Source organism: Dermacentor andersoni, chromosome 1, assembly GCF_023375885.2.
Source record: "Dermacentor andersoni chromosome 1, qqDerAnde1_hic_scaffold, whole genome shotgun sequence".
NCBI lineage: Eukaryota > Metazoa > Arthropoda > Arachnida > Ixodida > Ixodidae > Dermacentor > Dermacentor andersoni.
The window spans coordinates 109,691,135-109,704,037 of record NC_092814.1 but is presented as its reverse complement, the minus strand read 5'-3'; the positions used below and the strand labels follow the sequence as shown (position 1 = coordinate 109,704,037).

General features: G+C 46.1%; 1 protein-coding gene and 1 long non-coding RNA gene across 2 annotated transcripts; both read left to right on the top strand.

The window, feature by feature from the left end:
• The first annotated feature begins 3,011 nt into the window (after window positions 1-3,011).
• On the top strand, window positions 3,012-3,458 carry LOC140217312 (tigger transposable element-derived protein 4-like). The gene has a single exon (XM_072287772.1). The coding sequence runs from the start codon at window positions 3,012-3,014 to the stop codon at window positions 3,456-3,458; it is 447 nt and encodes a 148-aa protein (XP_072143873.1).
• A 2,426-nt stretch (window positions 3,459-5,884) lies between these two features.
• LOC129388218 (uncharacterized) lies at window positions 5,885-8,568 on the top strand. The gene is made up of 2 exons (XR_008615248.1): window positions 5,885-7,742; window positions 8,154-8,568. It is a non-coding gene; the product is annotated as an uncharacterized lncRNA (long non-coding RNA).
• The last annotated feature ends 4,335 nt before the right edge of the window (window positions 8,569-12,903 follow it).

Below are 12,903 nucleotides of genomic sequence, written 5' to 3'. Positions count from 1 at the left end.
TTGAGGGCAAGACAGTGGGAAAAATGGCCAAAAGATATGTCTAAATTTGGCTTTCAGTCCACTACGGTGTCTCTCATAGCCTCAGGATTGTTTTGAGGTATTAAGCTCGGTGGATAAATCTGTATAGGTGTGGGTCCACACCTGGCATTACTAAACATTGTCAATATAGTACTATCGCTGAGGGGAAGGGGAGTGGCTTATTTTCACTGCACGCTCGTGCATATGGTTGCTTTGTTGTGCAAATGCCATAGGATATTTTTCAGTATGCTTGCTCCCAACTGTAACTCTGATGCTGTTAATTTTATGCAGTGGAACACGCTCGGACTTTTGCAGTTCATTTTCATCTTGTAAGATGATGTCCTGCTTCTCTGATGACGGATAGTGACTTCAGTACAGGGAAACGAGGGCCTCCAATATCACAATTAATCGTTTGTTCCATATGCAATTGACACAATTGCACACTGCTATATAGGAGGCCATGCAAAACTCTTGCATGTGTCATACTTTAACAAAGTATTATAAAGTTGGCACGTGCTTGGTAAAAATCTAACCTGCACATGGCTTGCCTGGCATCCACAGTTAAAACTCGATCTAACGAAACCCAATTTTACGAAGTTCCCCATCTAACAAAAAAATTTCTCTCCCCGGCAGCTACCCATAGGGTTCAGTGTTGTCATCAACCGGAATTAATGAAACTAACTTGCACCAAACCTGATTTAACAAAGTTTTTCCTGAAATAAATGATTAAAAATGGCAGTGACATTTTGCCACTTTTGACAGAGGCTGTTTTTCTTCGAGCGTGCGCTCTAACGCTATCGCGTTAAAGCATCTGGATGCCCTAGTAATGGCCTCAGCTTTATTTTGATGAGGCTGCACGCTGCGCCCATGCGTGAAATAATCTACTCGGCAGTCGGTAGCGCTCTTATGTACCAGGTGGCACTAGGGGCAGCAGTGGTATCCCGGCCAGCACTCTTTCAACCATATTGAAAAGAAAGGACGCCATCATTTGTGCCGTTTCATCCGGGAACATGTCCAAGAAAAAACTTTTGACATGCGCAGGCGTGGGTTAGCGGCAAATACAATGCCGCGGTACCCTTTGGGTGTCACTACGTTACAAGTTTAGATTTTGAAGAACCTAAAAATTCCTTTCTCGATTTTACGAACTTCCTGATTTAACGAAATAATTCGAGTGTGTTTATCACTTCGTTAAGTGGACTTTCGACTGTATACATGTACAAAACATATGCATACGAAGCCACAGCCACTTGTACACTTGTTTACATGCTTGACTTGGAATCAAGTAAAGCTTGGGAACAAGTGCTCTTTTCCTACTGTTTTTATTTGATGTGGCATGAGTTCCTATTGCAAGAGTTAGCATTGGTGTGGTTTCGACATCGTTGTCAGAGAACTGTGCATACAAAGCAATTATGCACTGAACGACACATAAAATCATTACTAATGCCATAGTGGAAGACTACTGAATGTTTGCTACTAGAAGGTGGCATGGTTTATGGGTTGTCCTTTTGTTTCACCTGCTTCATAGTGCGCTAAAAAAAAAAAAAAAAAGATGAAAGTAGATACGAAGTGGTTAGCCCATTAGTTCCCAGTATGGGAAACATCATTCAGAACTTTAAAATATTTCTATTCAGTGAAAAATTCGATTGTATAGTCTGAATTATAAGATGTTGTACATTGCAACACTGGGGGGCAGTAATGTACAAAATGGATGCCAAGCCAAGCAATCTTCATTTCGTGCCGCCTCCTTCAGCATGTATCACATGAAAAGCAGTACAAAGCATAAGTCTTCTTGTTTGCAGCCTACTGAACGTAACCTAGAAAACACCTGTAGTCCTTGTTCAAAGAAAGCATTCCTAGACACTTTGAACAGGAGACATACGTGTATCCCCCTGGGCATGCCTTGCAGCACTTTCACCGTACATTCCAGATGGGCCAATGTTCCTTGCTGTCTGTTCTGACATTGCGAGGGACATTCAAGCACACTTTCTTCTTGAGTGGTGTGACATTCTCTATAGAAGGGTGCCCTGGTAGATGCTTATGGTACAGGATAAGGCTTATAATAGCAAGCTCTGAGAGGAATTCCCTCAAGCTTATGGGCGATCATCCCTGCTGCCGAAAGTTTTTCTGCATGAACCTTGCATTTACAGCAGCCATTTTCAGTGGGCCAAAATAAATGCATAATCGTTTGGACTTCATGGAAAAGTTACAGAAATGCATTTTGTCGAGAATGTTGACACACCCCAGTGATCTGTTGTGGGCTGTAATGATCACTGGACACTCTACAAGAACATGCTTATCAAGAACATGCTGTCCCCTTTTCACAGAGGCAACTGGGTTGACACCAATACAGTTGGAAAGGAGAGTTATACTGTAGCCAACCGATTTTTCGGACTCCAAAAATTCGGACTTGATGTATATTCCAGACTTCATAAATGCACCATCAGGGTTCCCATAGAGCTAATGCATTTTCGCGACCGATTTTTTGGACAACATAAAGCCAAAAGTTCGATTTTCCGGTCATAATTTGCCGTGGCGGACCAGCGCTATGAGTCGGGGAGCTGCCCGACTAGCTTCAGATCGGACATGAAGTGCCTTGGATCAGTATAGTAATTTGATTAGCAAGTATAGGAGGTGTCCAAATCCACGAGGCAGTGGTGGCGCCTGTTGTAAGAAACACCGATCTTAAAGGCCATGCTTTTGTCTGTAGCCTGTGGTGGAAGCAATTTTGAGAGCCGAAAATCGGTCATGCGTGGCCAGTTTTGGACACCACCTATGAATGCCTTGTGATGCTCACTATAACCACCACCATCAGTTTTGCCTTGGTGTTGTATGTAGTGTCATGCACGTTTTCGTCCAGTAGTGATCCGCCAGCTTTTATCCAGTACAGTGCAAGTGAAATCATTGCCTGCCATCACTAGCTGCCATACAACATATCGCTATTTCAATGTGTTGCTGCCATTCATTCAGCGCAACGCTGACGTGTTTTCGACGCCATGGCCCCTGCTCTTCACCCACCTCCACCAAATGTGTCGAAGCGTGGAAAATATTCGACCGTGACGGTGGACAAGAAGGCCGCCATCATCAGGCTCATCGAGCTAGGACAGACCCAAGTCAACGTCGCAAAGGAGTTTAATATCTCCAAACAGACTTGGCCTGATTATGTGAAAAACAAAGAAAAGATCTTGTCTGCAGTCCACCAGTCGCACTGCAAAAGTACAAAAAATGACCGGAAAGGACAACATCCAAAGCTTGAAGAGGCCCCGCAGCTGTGGTTTAAAGGAGTCCTAGCAAAGAACCTCCCCGTTTCGGGCAACATGTTCAAGCCGAAAGCCGAGATGCTCGCTTTAAAAAAGGGCATTCAGGACTTCAAGTTCACCGATGGGTGGATCCGTGGGTTTAAGAAAAGGCACGGAGTCTCTCTCAAGAAAGTTCGCGGGTAGAGCAGTGCCGTGGATCAATCTACTGTCATGGATTACCAGACAAGTAAGTTGGAAGGCTCTGCTACAAGAGTATGCTCCTGCAGACAAGTTTAATTGTGAGGTTCGTGTAAAAAAATAAAAGCGAAATAATCGAACCGGGAAGCGACCAACATGTAGAGAATAGACAAAACCGATGCATTCAAGTAAGTAAATATTCCACTTCTAAAGGAGCCGAATTGGCAATCAAGATGTCTGCACCAAAAAAAATCTGATTTCAGTGTGCCCTTATTATCTATGAATTCATAAGCTCGTGAACACCAGATGCTGCATAGAGGACATGTTCTAATAGGTCTCCTTCTACAGCTACGCAGTACTATGTCTGTTTTATCACATCTTCAGTGATTTTCTTGATGACTGACTCCGTAATTCTACGGCAACCATCCGTTATCCTTGTCTTGAGCTAATCTGACATCCGTCTCGATCATGTAAGCACGATCTTTCAGATAACCCCAAAGAAAGAAATCGAGTGGAGAGAGGTCAGGTGACCTAGCCGGCCAATTTACAGGCCCGTGCCTTCCAATCTATTGCACATGAAAAGTTGCATTCAGCCAGTTTCATGCTGGGCTGCTGCTATGTGTGGGTGCCCCATCTTGCTGATACCACAGAAGTGGAAGATGTGACGTCGGGACTTCGCTGAAAAACACATCCACTACTCCTACAAGGATTCCATTCACGTAACGTTGTCCAGTCAGTGCGTGATCGAAGAAGGTGGGACCGATTATAGCACCGGCGTAAATTCTGCACCACACATTGAACTGGTAGTGATGCCGATTGCGCTCTACCCAGTGTGGATTGGAGTCCCTCCAATAGTGTGCATTATGCAAATTTATCTGGGTCTTTCCGTGAAAATTGGCTTCATCTGTGCATCTGTGCATCTGTGCATCTGTGCATGTGATGTGCATGTGGCGTCATCTGTGCATGTGATCTGTGCATCTGTGCATAGAGTTTATACGGCTGATGAAACTAAGATGCTTGCTACGTGTAATTGTCTAATACCTTGCTATTGCTGTGAATGCTTCACCTTTCGGGCGAAGTTGCAGCTTGTTTTCCTTTTTGTATGCTTAGTACTATGTGTGTGTGATACCGACTGGTATGGAGGAATGAAATAAAACTAGGAGGGGACATTCCGCCAAGCAGCTAGCCTCCACAAGCCAACTTGCCATGAAGCCATTCATGCTTTTTCTCTCAAGAAGTCTGCCCAACACGTGACTCTGTGCTCGAAGGACTCGGTCTGGAGTGCTTGGTTCCCGGCAGGTTTTCAAAGACGCGCGCTTGTTCAGGTGCTTTTAGAGTGCACACTATAGGTGCATTGCCAACTGCATTGTGCGCATTTTCTCCCTATATGCTTGTGCAACTTTGGTTTGTTGCAACGTATAATTATTGAAATTATTGTCTTCGTTGCAATGTGCGAGTGTGTCTGTCAGCTGCACATTGCAGCATGTGCTCAGTGCACGAAGAGCGTGTACCGAGCGCGGCGGTGGAAGGCACTCAAACTTGCTGCGACATGCTCACGTATGAGACTGACCATTTTTGGCATGAAACAGACTAGGACGGAGCGTTGCATGGTTATCTTAAAGCCTAATAAAAAAAACTCATGGTCCGCAGTTATCAATGATTTACCAATAGCAACTGCGTCAGCAGGAGGTCATGGTATGAGAAAGCAGGTGTACAAAGCATGGATGCAAGAGGGGTGAAAAGAGCAACACAAATAAAACCACCGAACCCATGCTTTTAAGTCTGGAGGGTCAATGCATTTATTTTTTTATCGACATCGGTCGCATAATGGCATCTTGGGAACGAAGGAAGCACTGGCCACACAGTATCATCGGAGAGGAGGAAGCCCCCAAGTGCTTGGCGTCTGCGAAGCGCGATCTCATGAGCGCTATCACATGTTGTTGCAAGAGGAAAGGATGTACCAAATGCGTGACAGCGTCCCCAGTAAAGCAAAAATATTACTTCGACATCTATGGCACGTTTCTTCTGGACATTGTGAATATAATCCCTGACAACACGTGCACAAAACCTACCAGGGATATCCCAAAAATGCATAAACATCCCATGTCCCACACCAGACGTTATACGGGCATCCTGTGGGTCTCGCAGAGGACTATGCAGGAGAGATGTTCCGAAAAACGTCCCTTGCAGGACTTCCTCTGTGTTGGTTGTAACTCACATATACAGGGTGTCCTAGCTAACTTTAGCCACAGTTTAAAAAAATGCGAATGCCACGTAGCTGGACAGAACCGAGCTTATATTGTTTTCCGTCGCTTGGAGATACTCAAATAATTTTTTCCTTCTGCCTAATCAAATAATTAGTGTCAATTCTCAAATATTATAATTAGGTGAAAAGTGTCAATGAGAAAATTGTAGAGTGACAGGAAAAACTCCCTATACAGTTTTCTGTTGCTCTATACGTTCTACATAAACATGTTTTTCCGAGTGCGAGAGAAGTCCGCAAGTGCATGCAAAATTGCCGCATGACTGGCCAATCGAGGCACTTTGCGTGTATTCGCAGGCTTCTTTCACGTTCGGAGAAACACTTTTATGTAGCAGGTATTGAGCAACAGAAAGTTGTATCGGGTGTTTTTCATGTCGCTCTACAATTTTCTCATTGACACTTTTCATCTCATAATATTTGAGAAGTGGATTAATTAAGACTAATGATCTAATTAGGCAGAATGAAAAGAAATTGAGTATCTACAAGCGACGGCAAACAATGTTACCTTGGTTCTGTCCAGCTATGTGGCATTCACATTTTTAAAACTCTGGCTAAAGTTAGCTGGGGTATATGTTACATGAACTCTGTTATCACTTTCTTGACTTTGCATCGTTTTTAGCAGGTCCTGTAACACGGGGAACACAGAATTAAAATTCATTACGTTTGTTAGTGTGTTTACAACCAGATTGAAATTGTTTAATATAAAGGATCAAGCCATTCTTCTTGGCTTAGTGGGCGCATTATCCGACTTCAGAACATTCTTTTTCCTTCATCGCGGCGCTTTGTTTCGCAAGATTGCTACGGCATGTTGCTCGTGAAACCGAAATGACCAGGGTCTAATTGTTTCAGTTTTACTTCAACTTCTTATTGTTAATATTTAATTTGTTATTATCGAAGTATCAATAAAAGATAAGTATTGTGTAACTGACTGTTTTTATCTAGAAATTAAAAAGGTATATAAATATTCTGGTTGTTTCTTTTAACGCACCATCATCATCATTTTCTCTCGTATTGAGCCATGTTTTGAACAAAAGCAGAACTATGCAGAACCACAGAGAAAAATTCAACAAGAGGGGACACTCGGCGAAAACTGGCGGCAGGAAACGCGTCACGCCTAATGTTCACACCATCTGTTAGCTGACGCGAGCATCGGAAAAAAAGAATGTGAAATGAACTTACAACGTTTCATTTATTTTTCTTTCCCGCTGAAGCTAAAAAGTTTTGCTTATAAAAGAACTTATACTTTGCGACTTATTTTTCTTGCGTCACCGAGCAACAATGTAACGGCCAGCCAGACGCGCCAGATGCATGCGTCATGCACCAGACACCATAGAGTTTCCTACTTTATTGTATGAAACTCTCTACCAGACGCGCCACCGATGCGAGAGAGGCTGGCTGCGCATGTGAAGTTCGCCTGTTCAGCGACGCGTTTATTTTGGATGTAGCCTGTTTGCTAGGTTCCCGGCGTATTCTTGCGTTCCTTCGGCTCTTCGACACGGCACCAATGCACTATTGGACTACGCCAAGGTGAGAAATTTTGTTTGACAGTCTGCGATGCATTTCAAGCAATTTAGGCTTTTGCCATATCTTTTACGGCACGAAACCGAAACTTGTGACACAATTAGCGAAAAACAGCTAGGCCGTCTTACATGCGTCTTGTCGTAGTTGAGTTAATGACTTGTACTGGGAGATGTTTGAGACTCTTTCTATAGGCTCCAACATTATTGTCTTATTTCGGTAGTTTTTGGGCACACTCGCCGCACCTGGCTTTGTGACGCAGTGAAAAGCAGCTGGGCTGTGTGACGCAGTTAGTTTCGCGTGTATCAAATCGTGCTGGGATAAGTTCGTGACGCTTTCCGTGACCCCCAACATTATTGTAATTAATTTCTGTACTTTTTGGGGTACTTTTCAAGTACATGACCATAAGGAGGGGAAAGCGCACAGCAACAGACGTCTCTCATCCTGAAGAGCCTGCTATCTTGGAATTTTGCCTTGCAGTGACCTGAATATCTGCAAGATGATGTGTAGTAAGTTATTTTTCATTACGGAAGATTTTGCTCTGCGTTTCTTTCATTTCTCATTGTATTATTTATTTTTAATGTTCCATTGTGTATAATGTTCCTGAATCACCTGAGGATATTTCATAAAACCTGTGCCCACACCCACGCAATGCTTGTGCAGAATGCGAAGGCACAATGTGGGTAACCCACAAAGCACTTGTGACTGTGAGACAACTGGGTGCAATCACTGCTGGGTCTATATTGTATGCTATTTTAAAAGCTAGCTTATATGTCAATAATAGATGACTACCAAGGGCAACATTATTCAGGAAATTTGAGTAAGCGAGAGGCAGTAATGGTTGTGCAAGTTTCTGCTTTTCAATCCAAAGATGCCCTGCTGGCTTAAAAAAAAAATGGACGTTTTTGATGAGTGTGCAGGCAGCCTGACCAGTGACAGATCCTTCAGCGCCATCCTGAAAGATAAAAAAAGCAGGCATGTCATGGTTTCGACACGCTCCTGAGAGGGCGGCAGCAGAGAGATGACTCAGCGTGAAGAACCCCATTTTGTTGTACGGTTATGTAAAAGGGCTGACAATCATTTTTACGATACTCATTCTTTTTTCCTTTTAGTGCAACTTAAAGGCTTTGCAGTTCATTCATTGTCCATTTATACAGTTTTAATGCGAAAAACATTGTGGAACATTTACCTAAATAGTTCGTTAATTATGTATCCCACACTTTGTGGGAGCTCAGGGTACGCTTAAAAATTATGCATGCTGATTTTTATGTTCACAGTAGTTGTATATATTAGAACGTTCACTGCTTTGGACAGAATAAAAGTATTTTTGTTGTATTGGTGTCACTTCCAGAGTTTTTGAACTGGTGGCTCCATTGCAGAACCGATGTCTGAGAATTAAAAACATGCACCATACATATCAAGCACTATATGCAGTATGCACATTCTAGACTTGCCCTTCTTCCTTATTCTCCCGTTGAAAATCTCTGTGACACTCCAGTATCTGAGAAAAAACAAGACATCTAACATCTAACTGGGACAAATTTCGCAAAATTAGGGAAGAGCGAATGGAGAGTGACGACAAGCCTAGCCTCGAACAATGGGTTGCACAGGTTAGACACGACATCAAAGCTACCACCAAAGAGGTTTGTACAGACCTCCCGGTGGAAAAGATGGACAGCCATCTCGCTCACCTATTGGAGGCCAAGCAATCCCTCCTCGCCAGGTGGAAAGGACAACGGCTCAACCGCAGGCTCAGAAAAAGGATATCGGAAATCAACAGAACTATAGAGGAACACTGCAGAGCCCTCTGTAAACAGCAATGGGATGAGGTGTGCAACTCGATCGACGGGCAGATGCGCAACGGTGGCACCTGGAACCTCCTAAAGCATCTCCTCGACGAGACGAACACTAAAACCAACCAACGCAACACACTGGCGCGCACCCTACACACAGCCAAGCGAGAATATTCGAGCAAGGAAATTTCATCGAAACTCGTACAGAAGTACCTATCAGTCGCATCGTGCCCTACACCACCTTCCCCTGACTACGAAGGCTCCGAGAACCCTGAGCTCGACGCAGAATTCGGGATTGAGGAGATCAGGCAGGCGCTCCACGCCCTCAACGGCAGATCGGCTGCGGGTCCGGACAAGATCACAAACAAAGCTCTACGGAATCTGGACGAGAAGTCCATCGAATACCTAACGGACATCATTAACCAAGCATGGAGCAGTGGTAAAAACACAATCTCGAGCCTAAACCTGGGGAAGCACTTTCATTCCTACACGAGATCTTTCCTGTCAGACAGAGAAGCCACCCTTAAGATCGGGGACCTGACTTCAGACATGATCAAGCTGGGGTCTAAGGGGACGCCACAAGGGTCAGTCATATCCCCAACCCTCTTTAACCTAGTCATGATCGGTCTATCCCGGACACTCTCTGCTATTGACGGTATCAGTCATACCATATACGCAGACGACGTTACCATCTGGTGTACGGGAGGTAGTGCAGGACAGGTAGAGACGGCCCTGCAAGAGGCGATTGATGCTACCGAGAGATACCTTGAGTCCACGGGCCTTCGGTGCTCACCGAACAAGTCGGAACTGCTACTTTATCGACCCAAGCGCAGAGGCCCGAAACCAAAGGGATGGAAGCCACTCGCTGAATGCGACATAAAACTGCGCACAAAAGACGGAGGCTATATTCCGAGGGTGGATGCTATCCGGATTCTCGGCATGATAGTAGAGTCGAGTGGTTCAAACAACCAGACAGTGCTGCGACTCACTAAGAAGACGGACAATGCCATCAGACTAATCAGAAGAGTGGCCAACCGGCAGCAAGGCCTCGGAGAAGATAACCTCGTGAGATTGGTACATGCGTTCGTAATGTGTCATTTCACTTACGTCGCGGCCATGCTCAACTGGCAAAGATCGGAGAGGGATAAGCTCAATGCATTAATCAGGATCGAAGGCAATCAAGAGAGCTCTCGGCATTGGCGTAGCTAGGTCGTCTGGCACCCGGGGCCCATAGGTCTTCTGTCACCCCCGTCCTCCCACCACCCGGGTGTAGCCGGCGGAAAGAGGGGTGTCTTCAGACGTATATGACACCCCCCTCCCCCCCCCCCCCCCCGCTGGCCCCTTGCACCCGGGGCTCACGGCCCCCCGGCCCCCCCTGTTGCTACGCCACTGGCTCTCGGCCTCCCCATATACACTCCCACGGAACGCTTACTTCAACTTGGCATGCATAACACGCTAGAGGAAATAGCGGAAGCACAGGAGAGGGCCCAGTTCATCAGGCTATCTACCACACAAGCTGGAAGACACATCTTACAGGAGCTGGGCGTTCCTTCCAGAGTAATCAAAACAAAGTTCTGCAGCATCCCTCGAGAGCAGCGGGACAGCATCACTGTCGCGCCGATCCCACGAAACGTCCATCCAGAACACAACGTGGGAAGACGTCGGGCGCGCGCGAAGGCTCTCCTGGAAAAAGCTCGTGAACGGGCTTCGCAGAACAGTTTCGTAGACGCAACGCGCTACGCCGACGGACAGGCCTTCGCTGTAGTTAGCGTAAATCATGAAAGCCAAATAACGAACGCAATCTCGATTCGGACGACGTCCTCTGAAATCGCAGAGCAGGCTGCAATAGCGATGGCCTTATTGGACAACAAGAGGACATCAATCTACAGTGACTCGATAGCAGCTGTTAGGGCATTTGCCAAAGGAACCATATCCGAGCTGGCCCTAGGGATATTAGGAAGCAAAGAGATCACGCCACACACATTAATCTGGTTTCCAGCCCACATGGGACAGATCGAGGGTGCCCCGCCCAACCTCAATGAGTCGATCTGCACACGGAGCTGCGCGAGGGATCATCAACCGCGTAGCTACCGGGCAGCGTGACGCCGGGTGTACTGACAATCGGGACTCTCCTTCCTCGTACACCGAAATTACTAAGCACTTTTACTTGGCTCGGAGGATCTACCCCCTCCCACATTGCAAACTCAATAGACCTCAGCCGCTTTGACACTAAGGCTTCTACAGACGGGGGCATACCCAAACCCCCTACTTCACAAGATGTACCCCGAAATTCAGACGACAAATGCATGTGCACTATGCAATGACTTAGCGAACTTACCTCACATGCTTTGGCGATGCCCCGCGTTACGCGGCGATGAAAGTAACACTTCTTCACGCTGGGATGCTGTCCTACACAGCCCCAACCTCGAAGAACAGTTATGGGCTGTCCAACGGGACCGCGACGCAGCGGAGAGGCTCGGCCTCTCTGTCCCGACGTGGGAGCGGCCCGCTGCGCGCTAGGGCGCGCCCTAAAGGACCCTAATAAAGTTTTTCATCCATCCATCCATCCATCTAACATCCCAATCAAGTTCTACATGCAGTCACTTTGGGACATCCCAGGGAGGTCGTTTTTTGTCTCACTTGGGTAGCATTTGGGATTAATCTCAAACATCCCCAGGAAGTCCACAAAATCCCATATGGGACATCCTTCGTATGTTCCTACGATGCCTTTGTGTTGTTGGGGAAGATACCTATATATAAATCCTGGTTATCAATAATCACAGATAACCATTTGTTCCATAGATGTCCACATAACATGATGGTTTACACATTGCACTGTTTTGCACACACCCTATAGTTATCTAGATTTATCCAAACAGCATTACAAATACATACTATGGATAATCTAAGTACGATCCAGATCACGTTGCTGTAACGATATTCCAATATAGGTCTATAGAACATCTAGTGGATATTCTCCCGTTCAAGCTTGGTGCCACAGCAGATGTACTATCAAGGACAAATCTAATGTTCGCAGCAGATGCTGTGTCCCAGAACGCCCAAGATCAGACACGTCGCGTACACACATTAGTGCGCACGCCCGCGACGAGGAAGCGCAGCGTACTCATTCGTCTGGACCTCCCACCTGGCACACTGAGAATATTAACGAAGTGCTGCGCGTGACCACTGTGGCAGTGAGGAAACTCTCGAACACGTTCTTTGCCGTTGTTCCCGATACAGCGCACACAGGCAGTCACCGGTCGCTTTCGTTGCAGATGGAAATAGCGGAGATAAAGCAAAGGCACGTAAAAAAAAAAAAAAAAAAAGAGAGGAGGTAGAGAATGCCCGTGAGAAATAGCCTAAGAGGCCACTCGAACGCAAGAACTTCAAGAGTGCCTTGACCGACTTGTGGTGCTGGCGTTCCAGAAGACGTATTCTGTAACGATTCGGTTTTCGAAGAATTCGCTTTGTGAGCAGCGATTGATCGCTGCCTGGGTGAGGCTATCCCCTCGGGGCGCGCGCAGATTATGATGACGTAACACACATGTCAATCCTGCGGAAACCGAATCCATTGTCTGCTACGAAGTGGCGCGAGGTGCTTCGGTGTGATCCGCAAGCGCAGTGTGCTGTGTGCAGAGCCTGTGCGTGCCGTGTGCACGGGCGAGATCGTATGCGAGACCGGCGTTCAGAGGAAAATGGTGGCGATGGTGATATCTATGGCGCCTGTGTTCGTGCTTAGTTAGGGTGGGCCAACTCAAATTTGGGGGTGGGCTAACTTAAAAGTTGGGGGGAGCGAATTTGAAATTTTGACGTGGGCCAACCTAAAATCTGGGCGTGGTGCAACTTGAAATATGGGGGTGCGCCAACATAAATTTGC

Coding starts and splice junctions, on each gene's coding strand:
- LOC140217312 (XM_072287772.1), top strand. CDS start 3,012: ATGGCCCCTGCTCTTCACCCACCTCCACCAAATGTGTCGAAGCGTGGA.